Raw genomic sequence first — 22,618 nt, 5'->3', positions numbered from 1 at the left:
CGAATTAAATTTTGCTGTTCCTTCCGGGGAAAGCACTTCCTGCGGTGCAGATTCACCTACACCAATTGCGCTGCGCACAAATGAACAAATGCAGTGTGATTGGAAGGTGGGGACATGAAGGTACACAGTTTCTTCTGCGCCTCCCCCCTGCCCCTTTCAGCATACCGCGTGCTTTTGCACACAATGGGTCAGTTCCAACATGATACGTGCAGATTTTTCATGGGACGGGGACAAGTCCTGACTCCTCGCTGGTCTCTCCCTCATCACTCCGTTTCTTTCCACTCAAAACTTTTTCAACATCTCTGTTTTGCAGCCACGTAAATAGGTCGTCGTTTTCGCTACCCTCACTTGAGTAATAATTTGGCTTGCCGCTTGGTCCATCGTTTGGCTCCCCAACTTCCTCGTCATCCTCGCTATATAAGTCCTTCATGGTGGCATAAAACCATTCAAACTTTCCGGCCTCGTTGGTTTCACTCTTAGCTGTGTTGCCATTCGGAGGGAGCGAACTGGCGTTATCGTGTGGACGTTTTGACTGACTGTTCGTTTCATCACTGGAAGTGGTGCTCGTTTGGTTGCTCTTCCCGTCTTGAAGTGCCCCCTTTTTACCACTTTTTTCCTTGTCCATGCCTTTCTCCCCCTTTGTTGGGTCTTTTGTTGGGTCCGTTGTGCGGGTCAGACTCCCATCTGCCTTACCCACCTCCCCTTTCGCATATGGGGGGCGACCCATTTGAGAATATCCTGCCTGTACTGCATCGTTGTATTTTTTTATTTTTACATGGATAGGACTTCCACTTCTGACCGGTGCATTTTTTTTCTCCTTTTCATTTTTGTGAAGGCTGCTCGAATTTAAAGTATTTTTTGGAAGCACCTTAGGATGGCCTCCATTTGTATTTTGCTTATCAGGTAAAGCCTTGTCTGCATTCCCCACACGTTTGTCACTCACCATGTTGATCGACGTGTTCACGTTTGGGTTTTTTTTTCTCGTGTCTCCTTCTCCAACTTTGCTTTCACCCGGCTCTAATGGCTTCTTCCCCTGCTCGGAGGTTATTTTATTGTCAACGGTTTTGAGTATTTGCAGAATCTTCTGCACCAGGTGCCTCTTATTAGACTTGTGTAGGTCCTGAACTAAATGAGCAATGTAGTCTTCCCCGTTGTCGCAGCTTTTCTTCATTTCACTAATGAGGTTGCACAGGAGTTCCAACTCTTTCGTGTCCATGTGATCACTTTGGGAGTTTGCTCGATTGTCGCGTGTGTCCACTGCACCAGCGCAGGGGTGAAGCGTCGTGGGAAGGTCATCCTCAGGTGAGTAGCACCTCTTTTCGTTTTCCATTCTTCCCAATACGGTGTTGCCGCTATTCAGTCCACGTTCATTCCCTTTGTCTGAAGCACTTGTGGCCCCCTTTTTGTCTCTCTTCTGAAGCATCTCGTTGTTTCTCTTTTGTATTTGGTCCTCCTGCATTTTCTGGAAGTACTCCTTCAGCTGTTTGACGGTACCTTGTCTCTCCGTTTTTAGTTTGATGTACGAGTACCGGTGGTCGCCGCGGTCGCCGCGCTCTCCCCGTTCGTTAGCAGCGTGCACATTGTTAGCAGCGTGAACGTCGTTAGGACCGCTTGCATCATTACCACCAGTTGCGTCACTGCTGCCGCCTACATAACTAGCGCCACTAGCGCTGCACTTACTGAGTGACTTCATGGCGTCCCTCTTCACCTTCACCTCGTGATCCTCAAAATTCTTTTTATACTTGTAAAACTCGTCAAAGGACCTGTACATGACGACTTTCCCCTTCTGTCCCTCCACCTCCTCCTTCACAGCAATTTCTTCTCCTCCATTTTTCACACTTGCTTCTTCTGCCCTTTTTTTTTTTTTTTTTTCCAAAAGTTCTTTTTCCTTGAGGATAATTCTCTTCCTCAATTCGATGAAGTCATCATAGGAAGTGGTTCCTCCTTGGTTGGTGTTTTTTTTTCCTCCGTCGGCGTGGGTTGCGCTCGCCATGCTTGGTGCGGCACCACTAAATGTTCCGCATGGGGGGGAAGCGGTCCAAGACTGCTTCTGGAACGTCTCTGTGTGGTGTTGCTCAATTTGACGTCTTTCCTTACCCGTGTGTGTGTGTGTGTATTTCTTTGTGGTGTTTTTACTTTTTCGAGATAGGTTCCCACACCAACCCCGTGTAATTCCTTCCCCCGTATCGATGCCTCCCCAACGTTGAAGCGAGGGTGATGATGGACGCGGAGTGTTTGCCACTCACTTTTTGTTGCTAACTCTGCTTGGTGCTGAGAGTCTGAACGGAATCTGGCGCCAAGTCCCACGGTTGTTCGTGCTTGACCAGGTCTTGGCCGTCGAAAAGCCTGTGTTATTCTTTTTTTTTTCTCTTGTTGCTTCGCGCCCTGCCGCCCGCTTGCGTGTTGTCAGTTTAGGCGTTGTTCACGCAATAGCCGCAGTGCGAATTGGAGAAGTGTATTTTTTTTTTTTTTTTTTTCGCCAAAATGTTGCATTTCCACGTGCATGGTGTTTTTTAAAAAAGGGGAAATTCGAAGAGTTGGCGAGTGGGAAGAAATAGTCCACCGGGCATTTTTTTTTTTTGTTTTTTTCTTTCTCTTTTTTGTTGTTTTTTTTTACCCTTTTCTGTGAAGAGCCATCAGCGCATTGGCCACAAATGGTCGACAAAAGGGGTCGCTAACGTGGGGCGTTCGAGATACGTTGAACCAGGAGGATAAATACACCCCACAGGTGCAGGTGTATCGGATATGTGGGCGCGGTGGGAAAATTAAACCCAGGGGGGGTGTAAAGCCCACTTAAGCATTTTAGGGACGCCTTCCTCAAAAGGAAACAGCCCTAAAGGGGGGGAGGAGAGGGGGTCCTCAAAATGGCAGAGAAGAATACCACCAGAGCACATAATGTGCCACCTTTACAAAAGTACACCTTTGTTGGAAAAAAAAAAAAAAAATACCAAGTTGCTCCTGCACATAAAATGTGTGCAAAATAGGCTTTGTGTTGTTTGATTTTTTTTTTTTGTCGCTGGGGGCAGTTTTTTGTCTGTGGACAGATCAAATCGCAACACGATGAATAAAAAGTGGCGCAACTTTCCTCGCAGAGGGTTCATCAGTGTGAAGGGATGAGCCGTAAAATGCTCTTCCAAATGCTCCATTTGGAAGGAGATGGGGATACAGCTATCCCTCGGCGACAGCATCAAAACGGGGAGAAGGGGCACCCATATAGGAATTGCTACACAATTTTTGCAGCTCTTCCGAGGAATGCCTGTCCCCACCGTTGTTCCACTCAACGCATGATGTCCGCGAGGGGCAAGTCCTCCTGGCTGTCGACCACGCGATAGGCGGGCCCCGTGCTGGTGTGCACGCCGCCTTGAAGAGTGACGGGGCCATTTGTGACCGCGCGCGCGCGTCGTTCTACTCCTTCGTCATCCGATGGCGGAAGAGGACCTCCTTCCGCAGTAGCGCCTTCAGCAATGCCTGTAGCAGAGCAAGGCCAGGGGGTGTCGCACGTGGAAGCCAACTCCCGCTTGGTCTCTTCGTCAGCGCCGTTCGGGAGGGACATAAACGCACACTTCCCGTTGTACAGGGATGAATCGGGAGTGCAATTGTATTTGTCGCCCTGCTCCTGGTCTCCGCCTTTCCGGGGTGCCTCCTTCGCCCAGTTAAGGGGACACTCAGCGGTCCAGTCCATGTCACAAAAGGGGCTCTTTCGACAAGGCCACTGAACTGAGCATTCCTCCTCGAACTTCTTCTTCTCATCCTGCGTTAAGTTACTATAAAAATATTTTTTCCTGTCGCACAAGTTGAAAGACGGCGGAGCTAAACAGTAACCATTTTTCTTCATCCAATTTAAGGGGCACTCTTGCCGATAATTTTTTTCACACAAATCTGTGCACACAAAAGTAACTTTGCATTTCTCCTCAAATTTTATTTTCATCAGTTCATTAAAAAATTTAAAGTTTTTGGTGTCTTTGCATGGCCCATTGTAACTATGAGGTGGGATACATTCGTATGAATTTATTTGCTTCCAGTTCGAAGGACACATGGAGAGTGCTTGGTTGTTCAGTGAGCAATCGACGTAACAAGGCCAATATGCTTCGCAGGCAACACTCCAATTTTGTTTTTCCTCACTGGTGAGATGGGTAAAGTCTATTTTTTCTCCATTGCAGAGGCCATCATACACAGTCAGGTCAGCTGCGCAAGTATTGTCATTTTGGGAGATGAAACCCTCAGGACATGGTTCGTTATAATTTCTTTTCCCACTTTCGCATGCATCCGCTACGACATTTTTGCACCCCCATTCTACATTACAACTAGTTTCAAATTTCATCTTTTCCGTTTGTGTAAAATTGTCGAAGGATTGACGGGTGTTGCAAAATCCGTTGTACGTTGAGCTAGCTATACAAATATTTTCTGACTTGTTCATAATTTTTTTTTTCCAAAATTTTGGGCAAGGTAATGTATAATCTTTTGCACACTTGCCCATTTTTTGCAATCTTTTGTTTTCCTCTTCGTGTGCCATTTTGGCTATCCGTATTTCGCTATCGTTAATTTCTTTGGAACTCACTTTGGGGGCATGCTTGACGACGTTTTTTAAAATCCCACTTGAGCTTACCGCGCTCTCCGTTTTGTCGTGCTCATTCTGAGGAGTACAACCAAAATGGAGGTTGCTGCCCCACCTTGTCAATATTGCCAGCAGGATGAAAAGGTATCCATTATTCATTTTGCGCGCAAGGAGAAAAACCAGGTGGTAATGTGTGCCTAGCCAAAAAGACACAGATAGGTGGTCACTTAAAACAAGAAATGGTTGTCTTTTAACAACGGTTGGCTTAATGGTGAAAGTAAACAAAAAAAAATTAAACATCACAAAAAGACACTTGCATACGTTCAGGAGGGATCACCCAACTCGGCGAGAACATTTGACGAGGAGGCGAGCGACGTTTGCACATGTACAGGAAAGTATATGCGGCGTCCATCGGTTCGGTCGTAGCGGCGAGGACGACATGCACAAGAGGGTGTGCAGGCACCCACGCGTACACTCCCCATCTGGAGCACGACCCACCAGGCCCGATTCGAAACATTGCGACACATGGTGTAGATACATAGCAAAATACACATGTCCACATATATAATGGGTGATAAAAAAAAAAAAAAAAAAAAAAAGGGAAATTCCCAATTGTACCAGTGAGCATGCACACTTTTGTACATGGTCTAATTAGCACTTTCCCATTGTGCATAAAGACACACCGTTTATATTTTCCCTTTATCGCACACTTAAACCGTTGCACGTGAAAAGTTCATGTAACTGTCTGATCAAGGCAGTGTTATTCTTCCGCGTAGTCCAGATGGCTTGCCCCCTTTTTGCGGTGAAAAAAAAAAAAAAAAAAAAAAACAGCCAAAAAGGCACCGCTAAAGGGACAAAAATGTACTAGTAGGAAGAACCGATGGGAAAAAGGCACATCACACAAGATAGACAACCAACACGAACAGAACAATCCATGTCCCTAACATGACGAAAGTTACAAAATAGAATGATTAACATTTGTTTTATTCATCTTTAAGAGGGGAACAAAGGAGAGTTTTCCGACAGGGTGAGAAATACACCAAAATAGCTAGCCATTTTGGGAAAAAAAAAAGAAAAAAAAGAAAAAAAAATTCACCCCACCATTCACTCATACCCAAGTAATATCATAAACAACATGAGCGACACAATTGCCCACTTCATGACAGGGTATTCATTAACCCATATGGTTAGCATTCCGATATATGGGGCATATCCAATTGAGAGACCAAGCACATGTTCGTTTTCAAGCCAATACTGATCGTACTCATAGAGCCCTCTGTCGTCAATGTTGTTATTGTCCCCTTTTGATAACAAATGAAATTTGTTGTCCTTCGATATGTGAATATTTAATATCCTATGCACAATGGGGATGTCTCTTCCATTTATTTGGTATACCACCACGTCGCCTGCATGGATGTTCGGCGGGTGGTACAGTGCCAAGGTGTCTCCTCTGAAGTAGCCTGGCTCCATACTTCCACTCAGGACAACCACAACTGGGGATTCGCAGCCTGCAGTGCGCACGTCCAGCGAAAGGTAAAAAAAAAGGCGAGTTACATATATTTTTTCCTTTTCACATGTACGGCAAGGTGAAAGCCTCCCCACCTCTTGCGTTGTAACGATGCAAGAAGGGAAGAAACGCCAAACAGCACAACCAAGTGGTGCCTCCAAAATTAGCAAAAACTTCATGTGCACACAACACACGCACAGCTGCCCTACCTGTAAACACAACCAGCAGCTTCCAAAGCATCAAGGCATTCAACAGCAAACACACTATGTTCAGCACGTGGGATATTCCATCTCGGGGGGTTCTAAAGTTCTTCTTAAGTTCTAGAATAAGGGAGTTGTACTGCTCCTTTATGAATTCCATCGCGCGGGTCGGGGGAATTGGCGGTTCAGCGGTTCAGCGGTTGGACGGGTGACCAGATTGGCGGTTAGACGGGGGACCACCTTAAAGCTCGCCCGTGCCTACGCGTGTGCGCACCAATTTGGAGGATAACCAATTCCTGCATGTGGGTTTGTCCCCTCTGTGGCTGGTGCAGGAGAGCACTTCCAAATGATTACCGGTTTTATGAGCTAACACGCACGCGAAATTTCAAGTGACAGGCACCTTGCGAGATTGGCCAACTGAGCCGGGCAGTTTTGTATGCCGTATCGTTTTAGCTTTTCCCTTCGCGCAGTGGGGACATACAAAGAGGGCGGCATGATTTTTTCTTTCACTTCAATTCACCTCATTTTATTTTGCTTTTTTTCTTGTTCCCTTTTGCTCTGTTTTTTTTTTTTTCCGTTTTCTTCCCTGTTTTTTTTTTTTTTTTTTTTCCCGTTTGCGTTGTGTCGCGCGATCAAGAGCAATCCGTTGGAATCCCCATGCCCCGGACGAGTCCACGTCATCACCCTGCCACCGAATGCATCCACACATGCATTGTCACGAACCTCAGCACCGCGCGCAAGGGAGTCATTTCAGTGGTTCTTTCCTGCGGTGATGCTCTCCCCCTTTTGTTGAAGCACAAATGATGGTCTTTTCCGCTGTGCAGACTGAGCGAACTGTGCAAATTGTGCCAGCTGTTCCAACTGTGCCCATGTTGGTGACCCCCCTAGGTCGATTACACCAAATTGGGAAAAAAAACAAACTCCGAGAGTGCCATAAAACAATCTTTTAAAGCGTTGCTCCTTTTGTTCGCAGAGAAGCAGCTAGCTATTTCAGTTAAGGCAAAAAAAAAAAAAAAAAAAAAAAAAAAAAAAAACAGCCAAATAATTTCCCTTCGTGGCAAACTGCGGCCAACTTTACAACACATTGTGTGACTCACACATTGGGACAAACTTCTTGTCCATTCGCAAACGCATCTCCGTATGATGAGAGATGGACCAAAACACGAGAGGACACATGGTTTTAAACCAAAGTGTAAAAAAAAAAAAAAAAGAATAAAATAAATAAATACATAAATAATGAACAAACGAATGGAACAAAGTAAAAAAAAAAATATCTCTTCATGAATCTTCAAAAAGGGAAGTTACACATGTGATGACATAAATCGAGGGACGGGGGAGGGCTTTGCAGACAAATTCCGAGGAAATCCCCTCTACACCCTTTCGCACATCCTCCCTCATCAAAATGGAACACGTAGGGCAAGGGGGAGGGAGGAATGCGGGCTATGGCCATATGGACGTATCAACTTCATGGGCTTCAACGTTACGGAAGTGATCACGGTGACAGCGATGCGAACGTAGACCGAACTGAGTCCAAATGGACTCCAAATGGAGGGGCACCACAATGTAACTATACCCCCCCAGCGTGTCTCCTCCCTCTCGGTCATCTGACCTAGACCCATTCGACGGAAGAAAAGATGCGCAACTTCGAACGGGGGGCTACCCCAACACGTCCGGCCGCTTCGCCGCTTCACCACTTCACCGCTTAACCCGCTTTACCCGTGCAGCGAGTAATATGTGTCGCCCCTCCCCGGCGATGCAGTCCCCTGCGGGACACCCTGTTCCTCCCGAGTGATCGACTTGAGGAAAATTTTTTTTTCTAAAATGCAGTGAATAGGCATGATACTCATATCGGACATTTCAATTAGATAATTTGTCTCCTTGTCTGACTCCACAAGGTATGGCTTTTCATTAATAAAGAAAATAAATTTGCCGTCCTCATACTCAACAATGAATGAATTGGTTTCGAGGAATTTCATGTTTGTACACAAAATGTTTGTCTTTTCATTTGGGTCATCACATGGAAGGCTCATCAGATCATCGCCATTGTGAGTGACATCGTACATTTGGTAAAGCTCATCGACAGTGGAATAATCTGACAGGTCATCATCTGTCACATGAGCCAAGTCGCTTTCATTTGAGTGACCTTCTAGCTCTTCCTCACGTCTTTGTGAATCCTTTTTCTCCTTTTCCCTGTCATATGCATCCACATCAAATTTCCAGCATATTATTGCCTGTTGGTTTTTTGCCTTGTGTGGGGGGTGGCGACCTTCCCCTTCGAGATCAATCACGTTGCGCGCTTCGGTCAAGTGGGTTACGTCTTCCATGCGTTGAGCTCCTTCCGTTTCACCGGAGTATACCCCTTCACCACGTGCGCGCTGATCGAGCTTCTTTATATCAGGACACACACCTATAAACTTGGGCAGCTTAACAGAGTAGTATTCATCATGTGGGTTCATTCTTTTTTTCTTCTTCAGATTTACAAACATAACTGCTTCGTCTTCATTGTTAACAGTTACGTCGTGTAGTTTGGCTCGGCTTTTTATTTCTTCATTGTTTGTGCCGGGGGGGAGGTCCTCTTCCTTGTCTCTCTCCTTCTTGGACTCCATAGACTGTCCATCATCGAAGAAGGAGATTTTCATATTATGCTCAGGGGTGTTCTCCTGTGCGTTGATGGGGGTGGGTGGGCATAACATGTTGCAGAGATAAGGCACATCAGGATGTATCAAGCAATTCTCACATCAGAGGGGGGGGTGGGGGACAATCTCTCACGAGGAATATCTTATCGGGGGGGAGGAGTTCAACCTGACGCCCCTTTTTTGTATTCCTCTCATGTTGGAAGAAACAAAAAAAAAAAAAAAATTCGTGCTCCCTCGCATACGCATTTTTTTTTTTTTGTTTTACTGCTTTTGCGTCGTACCATCATGTTCATCATCGCCGTGAGGTCGTCTCTCTCTTCCTCCATTTTCCTTATGCATTACTTCACCTAGTGGATTATGCGTTTGTGCATATATAGGTTCGATCACCTGCCTGTGGCCCTCTGCTTGGAACGGCATTCTCCCCTCGGCGAAAGGGGGGGCGGACACTCCGCTGTAGGAAATGCGTAGCCGTTGGTCAGGTGTTGTCAACGTTGGTCACTTTTTTTTTCCGGTCGCTAGTTGCCCCCTTTTCCTACGCCCGTTGTCGATCTCAGGGCTACTTTCACCAACATGAGGAAGTATATTATCTCTTCCCTATTAACAGGTCACATTGTTGTATTCATCCAATGGGGTTAAAAAAAAAAAAAAACAGCCAAATTGTTTTATTTTTTATTTTTTTTGTTTCCATTTGGCGAGCTTCCCCGTTGTGCAAGTTGGAAAAAAAAAAAAAAAAAAAAAAAAAAAAAAAAAAGTGCAATCCGCGCACGAGCAGGTGATTGCATGTACATACATTCGTGCGTGTATTATTATGCGCACTTCCATCATACGTGTAATATACTTCCATCTGCTTGGCCGATTTTATTCTGGGCGTCAACCTGGCAAGGGTAGGAGCGAGCGCGCGGCGGGGGGGTACATGCATATTCATGTGCGTCGCTACCCAAGTGAATTAAGGACATGGATCCCCCTTAAAGGCAGTGCCACCGATCAGCCAGCCAAGAACAATTTGCGCAAGGGCAATAAGCAACACAGCGACCCTGCCCCGGCAGACCAAGTTCACGCAACCCTCCTTGTTGAATGTTGACCTAACGAGAATACGAAAAAAAAAAAAAAGAAAAAAAAAAAAACTAAATTAAAAGTAAAAGTAAAAAAAAAAGAAAAGGGGCAAACCAAAGGGGAACCATACCAAGAAGGACAACCCCCCGAGAGGGAGACACCCCCAAAAGACCTACCTCACCCCCACACCTAAACTGTTCGCTAACCAATTGGCACCCACTTGTAGCGAACTTGACATTACACCTTTGTCTCTCTCTCTCTCCCATCACACAATCAAATGAACGAATTTGTGACAAAATGAATTTGGGGTTACAACCCCCCACTCTTTCGCACTACACCTTTTTTTTGTTTCTCCCATTTTTTTTTTTTTTTTTTTTTTTTTTTTTCCCCTTTTTTTTTTTTTTTTTTTTTTTTTTTGGCGCATAAGTGTGTGTTGTGTATTATGCGAACTGATAGGAGATTTTTTTTTTTTCCTTTTTTTTTTTTTTTCCGTTCCTTTTAAAAACTATGCGCAACAATGATCTCACCCTACCAGAAGACAAAGGAGAAAAGGATAAACCCGTTCATGTGTCATAGAAGGTTAGATCGGAGCGAATACCGAACGTGGGAAAATCAAGTCCGATCAGTCCCAGACGCATAATGCTACGCTAAATTGTACTTTATAATTTTTTTTTTTTTTTTTTTGGTGACAAACCGCGGACAAGTTGTAACCTAAACCAAGTGCCACCGTGTCCTTTCCCCCTGCGTGTCCTTGGTGTGTCTCTCCCCCTATTTTGTCTACTTGGCTTAAACCAGAGGGGGGGGCTATGTCTCTCCTGGGTTTTTATACTTCTTTACGCAATGCTCCCTTATTGAACTGCCTTCACCTTTCCTCCACCTTCGAGCAGATTAGGAATTTACAGGAAAAAAAAATATATGGGTAGGCACCAGTTCATTTACGTGTCCTTGTCTGGCCAGATTTACACCTACGTTAGTAAAGCGAAAAAGCACGCCAGCATACGCAGGCCAACATGCGCACGCCAACACACACACACCTGAGCGCTCATACGTTCCACCTTTGCTGACCCCCACGCGTGCGCGATTTTCCCTTTTGCATAGGAGGACTACAAAGACGTCGTGAAGGTGGACAACCACATCCTGAAAGAGCTAAACATATCCAGTAAGTGGGGAAAATTGGAACAAAGCGGCGGGGGAAAAAACTTTGCCAAATTGACGCTACTTGCATGAGCATTACTTTGCCGCCTTTTTCCCCTCGCAGAGAAAGGCTCAAAGTCGAGCATACAAGATGTGAATTCCCTGTACAGTAGAGTCAATGATCTGGTGCACCTCGGGGGAGAGGCACATTTGGATGAAACCATGTTCGAATATTACTGCATCCCTCAATCCATCATAAGGTGAGTGAAGGGAGAAGCATTCTGCGAGTTTCTTCACCATGCATTTGCATCCAATGTATATAGTGGCCAACTTCATCACTGCCCCCACCTCACACACACATACACCGCAGCGAGTACAACAGCCTAGGAGTCTACGAGCTATACAAGGTGCAGGCGGACTGCTTGAGGGACATCCTTCAGAATGAACAAATCGAAAATAGTGTGCAAAGTAAGGTAGAGGAAATGACGCAAGAGGAAAGAACTGCTGATGAAAAATATTCCCCAAGCATAGACTACTTTTCCAACGCGGAGTCCTTCTCCTCCCTGGATGAATTCAAACACATATATGAAGAAAGAAGAGGGTGCGAAGTATACCCACGGAGGGGGTCAACAAACGCACACGTCTGTCACGACAAATGGAACATAGTATGCCTGAAAGCTGACACAAAGAATAACTTTTTTTACAAGAATTTCCTATTCAACATCCCAACAGGGATGGGAAAGACCATAATATACGACATTTTAATGATTCGAATGATCCTTTACAAGGGGTACAGAGCTATATTAGCCCTCCCCACAATGGCACTCATTAATGAAAAAAATGATTACTACGAAAAGCTCCTCGGAGAAAACAGCGTGTCGCTAAATATAAGAAAATTTAACAGCTCCAATTTTAGTGGAAACTCCTACGACAGGTCCACCGACATTGCCATCTGCACGTATGAACAAGCCAACAACATAATCAACATTATTATAAAAAATAACTTAAAGTCCAGTTATATTATTATCATGGACGAAATTCACTACATTAATTATATGCGGAGATCCGTTTTCATCGAGCTGTTGCTCACGAAAATTAAGTACATCCAGGGGAACTACGAGAATGACTTTAAATTCCGGCTCTATGGCTTTTCCGCAACGTTGTCTAATGCGCATCAGGTGCGTTTCGCCTTATGCTTCGGAATTTGCACCTTGCCGTTCAGGCGGTTTTGTGTGGTGCAACTTGGCTATTTAGCAGGAATCGCACCTTGCCGTTCAGGCGATTTTTGTAGTGCAACTTGGCTATTTAGCAGGAATTTGCACCTTGCCGTTCAGGCGATTTTTGTAGTGCAACTTGGCTATTTAGCAGAAATTGCACCTTGCTGTTCAGGCGATTTTTGTGGTGCAACTGGACTATTTAGCGGAAATTGCACCTTGCCGTTCAGGCGATTTCGTGTCTTACTTGACCATTTTCACTTTTTTTTTTTATTTTTTTTTTCCTTACATGGTGCCCCCTTCCAGTTGGGCGAATGGCTGGACGCCAAGGTGCACGTGAGCGAGGATAAGAATCAGAATATAAAGCACCTGTACAAGATAGGGAACGCGATATACAAAGACATACACCAGCAGGAGCTTGAGAGGACGCTGGATGTGCCATTCCACCTGGACCCGGACCATCTGGTGTACCTGCTGAGCGAGGAACTCATTCTTCAGAGAAACGTTCTGATCTTTTGCCGAACGAAGAAGAAATGCGAACAGGTGGCGCATTTTATAAGCATCATTATGCCACACTTTTTAAAAAACAGGGATTACAAGGTAAAGACAGCGGTGTTGGAAAGGAGGGAGAAGCTTGTGACAGAACTGAAGAATCTAAGCGTACAGACTCCGGACGTGGATAAGTTAATCCTCAGGGGGATTTTCTATCACCACTCGGAGTTGCAGAATAAGGAGAAAGGAATAGTGGAAGATGCATTTAGGAGCAACACCCTTTTCTGCCTGTGCTGCACGACGACCCTGTGCGTGGGGGTGAGCTTCAACGTGCACACGATAATAATCCGTGACATACGGATAGGCAGGTCGTTCATGACAAAGGACATGATCATGCAGATGTCGGGGCGTTGTGGGCGCGTGAAGAAGACGCGCGATGGGAAGTACCTCGCTGGGGAAGCAGGCGGTGCGAACAGCGCGGTAAGCAGTAGTGAAGTCCTCGCGCAAGACGCCATGTGCAACTCCGTGAAGGACTACGACGAGGATTGCGACGGGAAGGTCCTGGTTTTCCTCAAGCCATGCGATAAGCGGTACATGGAAAAAATCCTAAAGGATGATATGAACATGTGCAACTTGAAATCAACGCTGGACAACTTCCAACTTTGCAAATTCATCCTGGAGTTCATCGATCTGAATCTGATCAAGACGAAGAAGGAGATGTTAGATTTCCTCCTTCTGTACACACTTAAGTTTTTTAAAGTGCATGAAAAGGAGGAAAGGAAAAGTGGCGCCAATTGTAGGAGCTCCGTGAATTATACAGACTTAATAATGCAGGAAATAAAGCAGACTTTCCAATACCTCTTCGAAAACAAACTCATCATCATACCATACGAGAAGGAGCAGTCTTACTACTACTACGTGTTTGCAAAAATATATAACATCAACCTGTACAAAATGGAAGAGATTTTCGACTTCCACTTACTATGCCAGTACATTAACGTGGACACTTTAATTAAATGTAACATACAGCAGAAAATGGACTTATTTAAAAAATTGCATAATAATTACAAAAGGAAGGAGTTTATGAACAAGGGAAAAAAAGAAAAACCTTTTTTTTCCCTCCCTTTTTTAACCATTTTACTCATTTTCAAGGATACAAAGCTTAATAAAAGCATCTTCCAAAATTTGTTTGTGCAATTTGTAAAATATTTATTTCTCCTTAATATGAACAGCAGGCAATTCGATTTTTACGTGTATGACATTTTGAGGGACGACGATGTGATTGGCTGCACGGAGGCTTCTCCGTATGTGCACCCCATCTTCAACGCGCTGGAATTCATTTTCAACTTTTCCTTCATTCAGTACGTGTACGTCAAAGGTGGGTCCACGCGCAGTGCGCCAAGTTCTCTACGCGCGCTTGTGCAGGCACTGTTGTGTAGGCGCGATTGTGTAGGCGCGCTTGTGCAGGCACTGTTGTGTGTGTCATGTTGCTCCTTTTCGCTCACCGCCGTGCTTTCCCCCCCCCTTCGAAGGTTTCCCCACGGACATCCTGTTGATGATTTTCGTCTTCTGCATCTACCCGGAAGTTTCGTTCAAAATCAACTTTGACGTGTACGAGGAGGTGCTCAAGTCTAGACGGGGCCCCGAGGGCGGGGACGTGCGGAAGATTTTTCAGTACTTCGATCTGAGCATTGACAAGCTGAAGCGTTTCAGGGATGGCAGGAACAACGATCTTAGCGCCAAGTGCGCCATGAAAATGATGCGCGGCGAGTAAGCGGATGGCGGCCTTGCGCGCGCGGGCGTGCAGACGCGTTACCCGCCGTTGGTACATACGTCCTCCGTACATGCACAGTTCATACACAGCTCATGCACAGTTCATACACAACTCATGCACAGCAGCACGCACAGCGTGTTCACACTTCCCCCGCTTAATGCTTTTTCTCTTGCGTGCGCCCCCTCCCCTCTCCCAGGATCGACATCGACGAGATCTACGAGAACTTCGAGTGGGCAAAAATCAAGCGCTTTTACTTTTCCCTCATCGTGTACGACCTGTTCAGCGAGGACATCTATACCGTGGCACGCAAGTAAACGAAGGGGGGAAAAAATAAATAAAATAAAATAAAGGGGCAACATAATTAGCGCCCATTTCGGCACACTTGGGCCAGACTGCAGCATACGCCCACCAGTGTCGCAGCGCAGGTTGTGCTCCCCCGTTTTGTTGACTTCCCTGTCCATTTGTCACGTTTGATACTCATTTTTCCCCCCGCAGGTACGGACTCGAAACGAGTGAAATAAAATCATTGTACTCGAAGTGCTTGTACAACCTGGTCTTCAACTGCAAAGCCTTGCGCAACTTTAAAAATTCTTTGTAATGAGAAAGACATAGAAAGAGGAAAAGATAACCACGCTGAGAGTGACTCAGATTGAATGAAACATGTGGCCAATTGCACAGCTGGGGAAGCAAGTACCCCCTTTTGCGCTTTCGCTATTTATGCGCACACCGGATTGTTCATTTTTTTTTTTTTTTTTTTTTTTTTTTTTCCACCCGCAGGGACATCTTTTGCATCGTTCTGGATAATCTCATTTTAAAAATGAGGTCCAAAATTTTAAACTTTACTCTTTAACCCCGTTTGTGAGCCACCACATCCCCCTGTGTGCAAGCATCGGTGGAGTGCGTCCAATGCAAGGGAAGACGTTTTGTCCTGATTGCGCGTTTTCCCATGCACGCGGCGTTACTCGTTGGTAGCTCGCACGGCACATTGTGCCAAGTGGGATGACTTCAACATCTCGTGTGTGTTGACCAATGTGTGTCCACTTCAAACCGCTTGGAGCGAATGCTCCACCATATTACCCCACCACTTGGGGCAATTCTTTTTTCACCACTTTGATTTTCCCTCTACTTTGTTTTTTTTTTTTTTTTTTTTTTTTTGTGTCACTGATGAACTTGTACCATTTGACCTTTTTTTAAACGTCACGCAACAAAGTCACAACGTCGCAGGGGACAACATTTATCCCCCGTGGGTTCGAGCGGGCTGCGCGCAACATAATTATGCAAACATGTGTGTGTATAGTCTGGAGCAAATTCGCCTGACCTATTAAGGCAATTTTGGACAGCTAGCCAAAGTTTGCAATTTTTTTGGCTACCTGAAGAACAACAAAAAAAAAAAACACCAAATAAAAGCAGACCAAACCAATCCAAAGGGGGGAACCCACCTTTAGACAGCCGCCTAGAAGAACCGCCCGCGTACACACAAACATGACCAAGTGGGGGACACTACGAAACAGCATTATATGGCCAAGCGAGTTCGCTTACGCCGTGGAGAACGCGGGGCAGGGCAACAAATTCGGACACAGCTATGTGGTCAAATATAATGGGAACGTTGTTCACAGCAGATTCAAGAAAGGGTTAAATCGTGTGAGCAAATTGATGAAGGTGACACAACGGGTGTGTGAAAAAATGGAGCAGCAAAACTACGGGCAGGACGTGGACGCGTTGGAGGCAGACAACCTCGGGGTTCACACGGGTGGGGACAGCGCGGACCAAATTAACGAGGCTAATCAAATCCTCTTGCGGTTAAATGAGAAGAAGGAGTTTTTTAAGGAAACTCTGGATAAAATTAACACCATTGATGAGAAGTACGACATTGCTGTGAGTGCCGGGTCCGCTCATTACGCACTTCGTTTGGACTCACCTTTCGTGTTTATCGAGGGGGACCCCTTAGTGGAGGCCCTAAAAAGGGGGCAGCTCGGGGGAGGCGTTAAGCAACTAGGGCAAAGGGGTGAGGATCGCCGTGGAGCAGTTAAGCAGGGGCGAAAGGGTGAGGAGGGCCGTGGAGCGCGGGCCCCCCAATTTAGGACCTTCTTGTACAACGCCAAAATTATCGAGTGCGACCAAACTCTCATCGGGGACAGGGAGTTTATTTTTTCAGAAGCCAACACGAGCAACCTAAAGGTTAACACGCTCATCAACGAGGGGAAGCGCATAAGACAGGCGCTGTACGAATATAAGGAGAGCTGCGGAGTGGAAAGCGAGGTGCAAAATAATCAGGATGACATCCCACCCAACGGGAGAAGCCTAAGCGGCAGTGTAAAACGTACAACAACAACACCCCCCCCATGTGGGAAGGACGAAGTGACCTACGAAAGTGTGGGCGTACTTCCATACAGTGACATCATCATGGTGCAAAAGAGCGAATTCAACAAGAAGAGTTACGTGGCTGCTTTTTTAACCCCATTTGTACTCAACGGAAACGTGAAGGGGTTCATTGAAAAGGTACAGCCCTACATGGCTTACCAATTTGATTCCAATTTGATATTAGGAAATCTGTGTAAACTGATTAAGCTCATGTGTCATCTGGAAGAGAAAAACATCCTGCACGGAAACATCAAGCCTACCAACCTCTTCATAGACAACAGTGGATTCAACATCCTCCTCGGCAACTTTGTTCCGAAGGTAAAACTCACAAATTATTTTCATTACGTTATTAATGGGAGAAGAGGACTGCCAAGATATATTTCGCCTGAACTTTTTTCCTACTTGAGGAAAAAAAAGAACATGGTGAAAAATGGAGGCAAGAAAAATAAGCACATTGAGAGGTACCTCGTGAAGAATGACATTTTTTGTTTAGGCCTCTGCTTCTACTACATCGTGACGATGAAGGAGGACATCCTGAACCATGTTGATGATCCGCACGCCTTTCAACATAAGGTGCACGGGCTGCAGGCGTGCGTCTCTCGCCCGGATGTCTTTCTGCTTTTGCGCAGCATGCTCACCTATGACCATCGCCAGCGGCCCACCTGGGAGGCGCTGCTGGCCGCGGTAAGGGGTGAGGGGTACAAAACCACGCGGTAGTGCGTATATATACGCCCATCTCATGACGACATTGCGGCGTTGCGTCTGCAGTAAAACACCAATAGACAGCTTCGCCTCGATTTTTTTTTTGAAAATTTTTTTTTTTAAATTGAACTCCTAGCTGCACGGATTTAAACGTCTCAGTGGGGACTTAAATTAGTTTGGTGTAACAAACGTGGGGAAGAAGAAAAAAAAAAAAAAAAAAAAAAATACACACACACGATATGAACACAATTATGCGCACTGGCGCCGTACATCCGTACGTGGAACAAATAGCAGCGAGGGAAGAACGGGCTTGGGATGCCGTTCCCGCTGCGTACAGGTTTCAACAAATGAGCTCTCCCTTGCGTGCGTGAGAAATGGTGCCTGAGAAATGGCGCGTGAGAACGGGCTCGTGAGACATGGCGCGCAAAAAAATTGTAATAGGGTGCGTCAGAAGTGGTGTGCTAGAAGTGGTGTGCTAGAAGTGGTGTGCTAGAAGTGGTGTGCTAGAAGTGGTGTGCTAGAAGTGGTGTGCTAGAAATGATGTGCTAGAAATGGTGCGTTAGAAATGGTGCGTTAAACATGGTGTGTTAAAAATGGGCTGTTTGGGAGGGCTGCACAAAAATAGGCGAGCAGGATGTGTGGCTGGGAAAATATACTTCCCGCCGGTGCTATGCCGTGGCGGGAGCCCCCCCCCCCCTCTCACCCCCTTAGTTGTCCGCACCCGCATCAAACTCCTGGTTCTTCCTGTTCTTGAAGTTGTTGAAGGGTTTCTTGTTGAACTTTTTGCCGTTTCCGTCGTCATTGTTGAAGCCTCCTCCATTGTTGTAGTTTCCACCCTTGTTGAATCCTCCTCTGTTGTTGAAGTTGCCTCCCTTGTTAAAGTTGCCTCCCTTGTTGAAGTTACCTCCCTTGTTGAAGTTACCTCCCTTGTTGAATCCTCCCCCATTGTTGTAGTTATTTCCGCCCTTGTTGAACTTATTACCGTGGCCAAATTTCTTTCCGAAGAAATTGCCGCCCCTGCCTCCTCCTCCATTTGCCCCATCGTTATCCTGGCCATTGTTGCCCTGGTAGTTATTTCTGTTTCCCCTGTTGCCATACCCATTTTCAGCAAAATTATTCTTGTAATTATTATTATTGTTGTAATTACTATTATTGTTGTGGTTGTAATTATTGTGGTAGTTGCTGTTGTAGTTGTTGCCACTCAGCATCAACGCCACATGGACGTAACTGTCCCCTATGAGCAGGCCATCCTGTTCTAATGACTTCACACAACTTTCCAAATTTTCAAACGTAACCTGTGCTCTGGTTCCTCCTGAAAAAAAATTGACCTTGGTGATATTCCCGTACTGTTCGAAAGCATTTCTTAGCTGCTCTTCTGTGGTGTTTTTTCCCATGTGGGATAGAGTAACTGCAGACATGGCATTAGGGTTCAGGTGAATTTTTATGGGGACGCCATTAAACTTTTCATTATATTTAGTAGCAAATATATCCGTTATACTTTTTTCTGAACAATATACATAAGCACTGTTGTAAAGTCGATTCATGTAAATTAGTAGTTTTTCCTCAACATAATCATCCCCCAATAATTCCTTCAAGTAAGTTCTTAAATCTTGTTCCTCTGTATCTCTACTTATGTTAAGAATGGTTATTATGAACTCAGTTGGGAAATCACCAGCATCGTCTTCACCGTCTTCTTCAACATTTTCCTGCTCATCATCCTGACCATCATTATTCATCACGCTATCCTTTCCATTTTTGTTAAATTTTTGCTTTTTGTTTTTTCCCTTGTTATTGTCCGCCACGACCATTTCATTTCTCCTTTTGTTCTTTCCTCCGGCCTGTTCATTGGCAAGCTGGCCACTGGCGTTTCCCGCTCCTGCCTTGTTGTTCAATTTCTTCTGCTGCTTCTGTTGTTGCTTCTGTTGTTGTTGCAGCTTCTGTTGTTCCGCTTCATCATCGTCTGAGTCGGAATCCGAGTCTGAATCGAAGTCCGTGTCTGAATCGGAATCTGAATCTGAATCTGAGTCCGATTTCTTTGCCTCCTTCTTGGCCGCTTTCTCCTGAGCAGCTTTTACCTTTCCCTTGCCCTTCTCTGCCTTGGCCGCTTTACCCTTTGCCACTTTAGCTGTCTTCTCTGCCTTGGCCGCTTTACCCTTGGCTGGCTTGGCAGCTTTGGTCTCTTCCTCCTCTGAGGAGGAATCGGAAGAGTCTGACGAATCTGACGAGTCGGAGCTGGACTTGGCCACTTTTCCAGAGTCCTTTTGTACCTTCTCCTCCTCTACATTCGTTTCTCCATTCGCTACTCCATTCACCGCCTCTCCGTCACTATCATCGGAAGAGTCTGATGAACTGGACGAGTCAGACGAGGAGTCCTTCTTCGTTGCCTTACCTTTCTTGGCATTCTTCTTCTTATTCTTCTTTCCTGCAACCGCGGACTTTGTTTCTGACTCCGCTGCGGTGGACTCCGTCAGCTTGTTGTCCACTTTGTTGTCCTCTTCTACGCGGGGAACAAAAAAAAAAAAAAATGAACGACCAATATGTGTAGAGGTGGACGAAGAGGAGGGGACATACACACACACACACACAAAAAAACGTCTTCTTCTTCTTCTTCCCCCCCTCCCCCTTGCAGCCACACGAGGATGTGCACATTTCTTATCTCAGAGATCTTGGTGAAAAATTTTATGAGATTCATCAAATCTGTTCAGTCCCTTTTTTTTTCATCATAAACGGAAAGCGGTGCATCCGCGTTGGAGCGGCGTTGGCGCAGCGGAGGGGAGCGGCGTTGGCGCAGCGGAGGAGAGCGGCACCCGTTTAAAGCAGAACATACCTGCGGCGTCCTTGTTCTGTGTGACGGTGTCACTCCCTTTTATTTTTTTAAATAATCCTAGAGCCATTTTGCGATCGAATAGGCAATTGAGTAGAAAGTCCAATAAGCAGTTCTGTTCGCTGTCGCGGACGAAAAAAACACTACGTTAGGAGCGCACCTCTCGTTCAGCTTTTATTAAAGTTGCACGTTGAGATCACGCTACAAAAAAAGGACTTTCCTCCAACAAGGATTATGAAATGGGGCAAAGCTCCTTCAGTAAAATATGCTTTTTTTCCCCCTTCTTCCTCCTTCCTTTATATATAGCTGGTTTAACCCAAATGAAGCTGAAGACGAGGGAAGTTGGGTTTATATACAAACGCGCATAAACTCAGCCAGCAAGTAAATGCCTTCAAACAGATCTATACATTGGCAAACATACAATTACTCATGTCGTACAGTACAAGAGCAAAAAGGTGAGAAATGTCGAACACGACAATTCTTCTGTTGGGTGGGGAAGGGGCGAATTGGGGTTACGTTATTATTATTATATTTTTCCCTTCTACAAAAAGAACAAGGGGGTGAATGCAAGGTTTCGCATGAAAAAATTGGCATAAAAAAAGGGGGAAAGAGATAAACGAAAAGAATGGAAAAAAAATTAAAAAAAAAATGAAACATATAAACGATAAAAAGAGAAAGGATTTCTTTTTTTTTAATGTTTCTCTTTTATTATTGTTTTTTTTTTTAAGCGAGGAAAATGCAGCTCTGTAGAGGGCGATTATTAAAAGTCGCACGAAGGTTATAAACTTTTTTTTTTCCGTGGGGTTAAAAAATTTACCCTAAATTGGTAAATAATTGAAATTATCGTCAAAAAAAAAAATGGAGGTGGCCTTCAAAATATGTCGACTTTTTTTTTGCAGCTTAGCAACTTTGCAGGGGCAACATCGCCCCGCGCCTCCTGCCCCTGCGGAAAAAAAAAAACAAAAACAACGAAAAACACAGCCAGCAGGGGCATAGTATGCCGCCTTATAAACATACATGTGAATATTTCCCCGCATGCGACCAATGCCTACATAAAAAGAACATGTGAATGATATGCAACCGATATGCTTACCCCCGTTATGCGTATTCCCCGTATGCAGCAACCCTTCGTGGCGACGCCGCCGCAGGCCGCGTTAGGTAGCCAACGGCGCTTTCATTTGGGGCACCAAAAAATAGCTACCCAGCCCCTGGCTGCAAAAAAAAAAAAAAAAAAAAAAAAAAAAAAGCCAAAATGCCGCCAACTATATTTTTATATATACATATAAAAATGTAAATCAAAATGTTACTTAATATGTTGTGCCACCACCCTTCCCCAGGTTTACGCCTGCGGATCCGATGCTCAATGGCGTCTTTGCACTTTTTTCCGCGAATGTTTATAAAGCAAGGTTGGGGTAAAAAGTATAATCAGGTGTGGAACATTATTTTTTTCTTCACCCCTTTCAGATCATTTTGATGTGAAAATTAATTAACCAGTAAGTTGTTCGCCCTCGGTCAGGCTGAATTACCTGCACGTTGCTTCGATAAGGAAGCGTCACGGTTGCTGCCCCCATCACCTTGCACCATGCACAGTTGGCGGCACACTGCTCCTGTAGAGAAATGCTTACCCATGCGCATGGAGCGCAGAACAGTTCGTTTGAATATGCACAAACGAATGCGCCTACCTATTATTGTACACGTGGGTATGCTTTCCACCAGCCTGCAACCCGACCGAGGATACACTTTCCCCGTTCCCGGCGGGAGCAGAGAATACCCCTTTTCGTTACGTTGAACTTAACTCCCCCGTTGGTTTATTAACTCGGAGGTGCTAACAATTGGGCATATTTCATAAAAAAAAAAATACCCCACAAGGGCGCATGAAGCTCAAGGCTGGATCACAATGGCTGCTGTAGTCTGCTTATATGTGCAAGTGGAGGAGCAAACCGATGGAAAAGAATATCGCGAAGAATAACTGCATGGAAAACAATCACGCAGTAGTAAAACAGTTGCCGCGGCGAATTAAGTACCCCCGCGAGGAGCTTACAACAGCTACCCCCATTTCTTCACACGCGCAGCCAAAGCAGGGAAACTAATTTGAGGCTAATGGTGAAACGGCATAGTTGGGGGCAGCCGGCAGGGGGGACTTAAAAAAAAAGAAACATAAAAAAA

At 45.3% G+C, this 22,618-nt stretch overlaps 7 protein-coding genes across 7 annotated transcripts; 2 read left to right on the top strand and 5 right to left on the bottom strand.

The window, feature by feature from the left end:
• Nucleotides 1-217: 217 nt before the first annotated feature.
• Nucleotides 218-1,993, bottom strand: AK88_04028 (uncharacterized protein; the record flags this gene model as incomplete). The annotated part of the gene is made up of 1 exon (XM_012481638.1): nt 218-1,993. One exon carries the CDS (start codon nt 1,991-1,993, stop codon nt 218-220), a length of 1,776 nt encoding a protein of 591 aa, XP_012337061.1.
• A 1,284-nt stretch (nt 1,994-3,277) lies between these two features.
• On the bottom strand, nt 3,278-4,714 carry AK88_04027 (uncharacterized protein; the record flags this gene model as incomplete). The annotated part of the gene is made up of 1 exon (XM_012481637.1): nt 3,278-4,714. The coding sequence occupies one exon, from the start codon at nt 4,712-4,714 to the stop codon at nt 3,278-3,280; it is 1,437 nt and encodes a 478-aa protein (XP_012337060.1).
• Nucleotides 4,715-5,659: 945 nt separating this feature from the next.
• AK88_04026 (signal peptidase I) lies at nt 5,660-6,422 on the bottom strand (the record flags this gene model as incomplete). Its single annotated transcript, XM_012481636.1, has 2 exons — nt 5,660-6,063; nt 6,272-6,422. 2 exons carry the CDS (start codon nt 6,420-6,422, stop codon nt 5,660-5,662), a joined length of 555 nt encoding a protein of 184 aa, XP_012337059.1.
• Nucleotides 6,423-7,974: 1,552 nt separating this feature from the next.
• On the bottom strand, nt 7,975-9,224 carry AK88_04025 (uncharacterized protein; the record flags this gene model as incomplete). Its single annotated transcript, XM_012481635.1, has 2 exons — nt 7,975-8,922; nt 9,180-9,224. The coding sequence occupies 2 exons, from the start codon at nt 9,222-9,224 to the stop codon at nt 7,975-7,977; spliced, it is 993 nt and encodes a 330-aa protein (XP_012337058.1).
• A 1,244-nt stretch (nt 9,225-10,468) lies between these two features.
• AK88_04024 (uncharacterized protein) lies at nt 10,469-15,415 on the top strand (the record flags this gene model as incomplete). The annotated part of the gene is made up of 10 exons (XM_012481634.1): nt 10,469-10,530; nt 10,839-10,920; nt 11,050-11,110; nt 11,210-11,345; nt 11,456-12,263; nt 12,606-14,169; nt 14,324-14,561; nt 14,762-14,875; nt 15,061-15,159; nt 15,343-15,415. The coding sequence occupies 10 exons, from the start codon at nt 10,469-10,471 to the stop codon at nt 15,413-15,415; spliced, it is 3,237 nt and encodes a 1,078-aa protein (XP_012337057.1).
• A 632-nt stretch (nt 15,416-16,047) lies between these two features.
• AK88_04023 (serine/threonine protein kinase) lies at nt 16,048-17,643 on the top strand (the record flags this gene model as incomplete). Its single annotated transcript, XM_012481633.1, has 1 exon — nt 16,048-17,643. The coding sequence occupies one exon, from the start codon at nt 16,048-16,050 to the stop codon at nt 17,641-17,643; it is 1,596 nt and encodes a 531-aa protein (XP_012337056.1).
• A 692-nt stretch (nt 17,644-18,335) lies between these two features.
• AK88_04022 (uncharacterized protein) lies at nt 18,336-20,522 on the bottom strand (the record flags this gene model as incomplete). The annotated part of the gene is made up of 2 exons (XM_012481632.1): nt 18,336-20,125; nt 20,456-20,522. 2 exons carry the CDS (start codon nt 20,520-20,522, stop codon nt 18,336-18,338), a joined length of 1,857 nt encoding a protein of 618 aa, XP_012337055.1.
• Nucleotides 20,523-22,618: the final 2,096 nt, after the last annotated feature.

The sequence above is a fragment of the Plasmodium fragile genome (assembly GCF_000956335.1).
Source record: "Plasmodium fragile strain nilgiri unplaced genomic scaffold supercont1.52, whole genome shotgun sequence".
NCBI lineage: Eukaryota > Apicomplexa > Aconoidasida > Haemosporida > Plasmodiidae > Plasmodium > Plasmodium fragile.
This window is presented reverse-complemented; position numbering and strand designations above follow the sequence as displayed.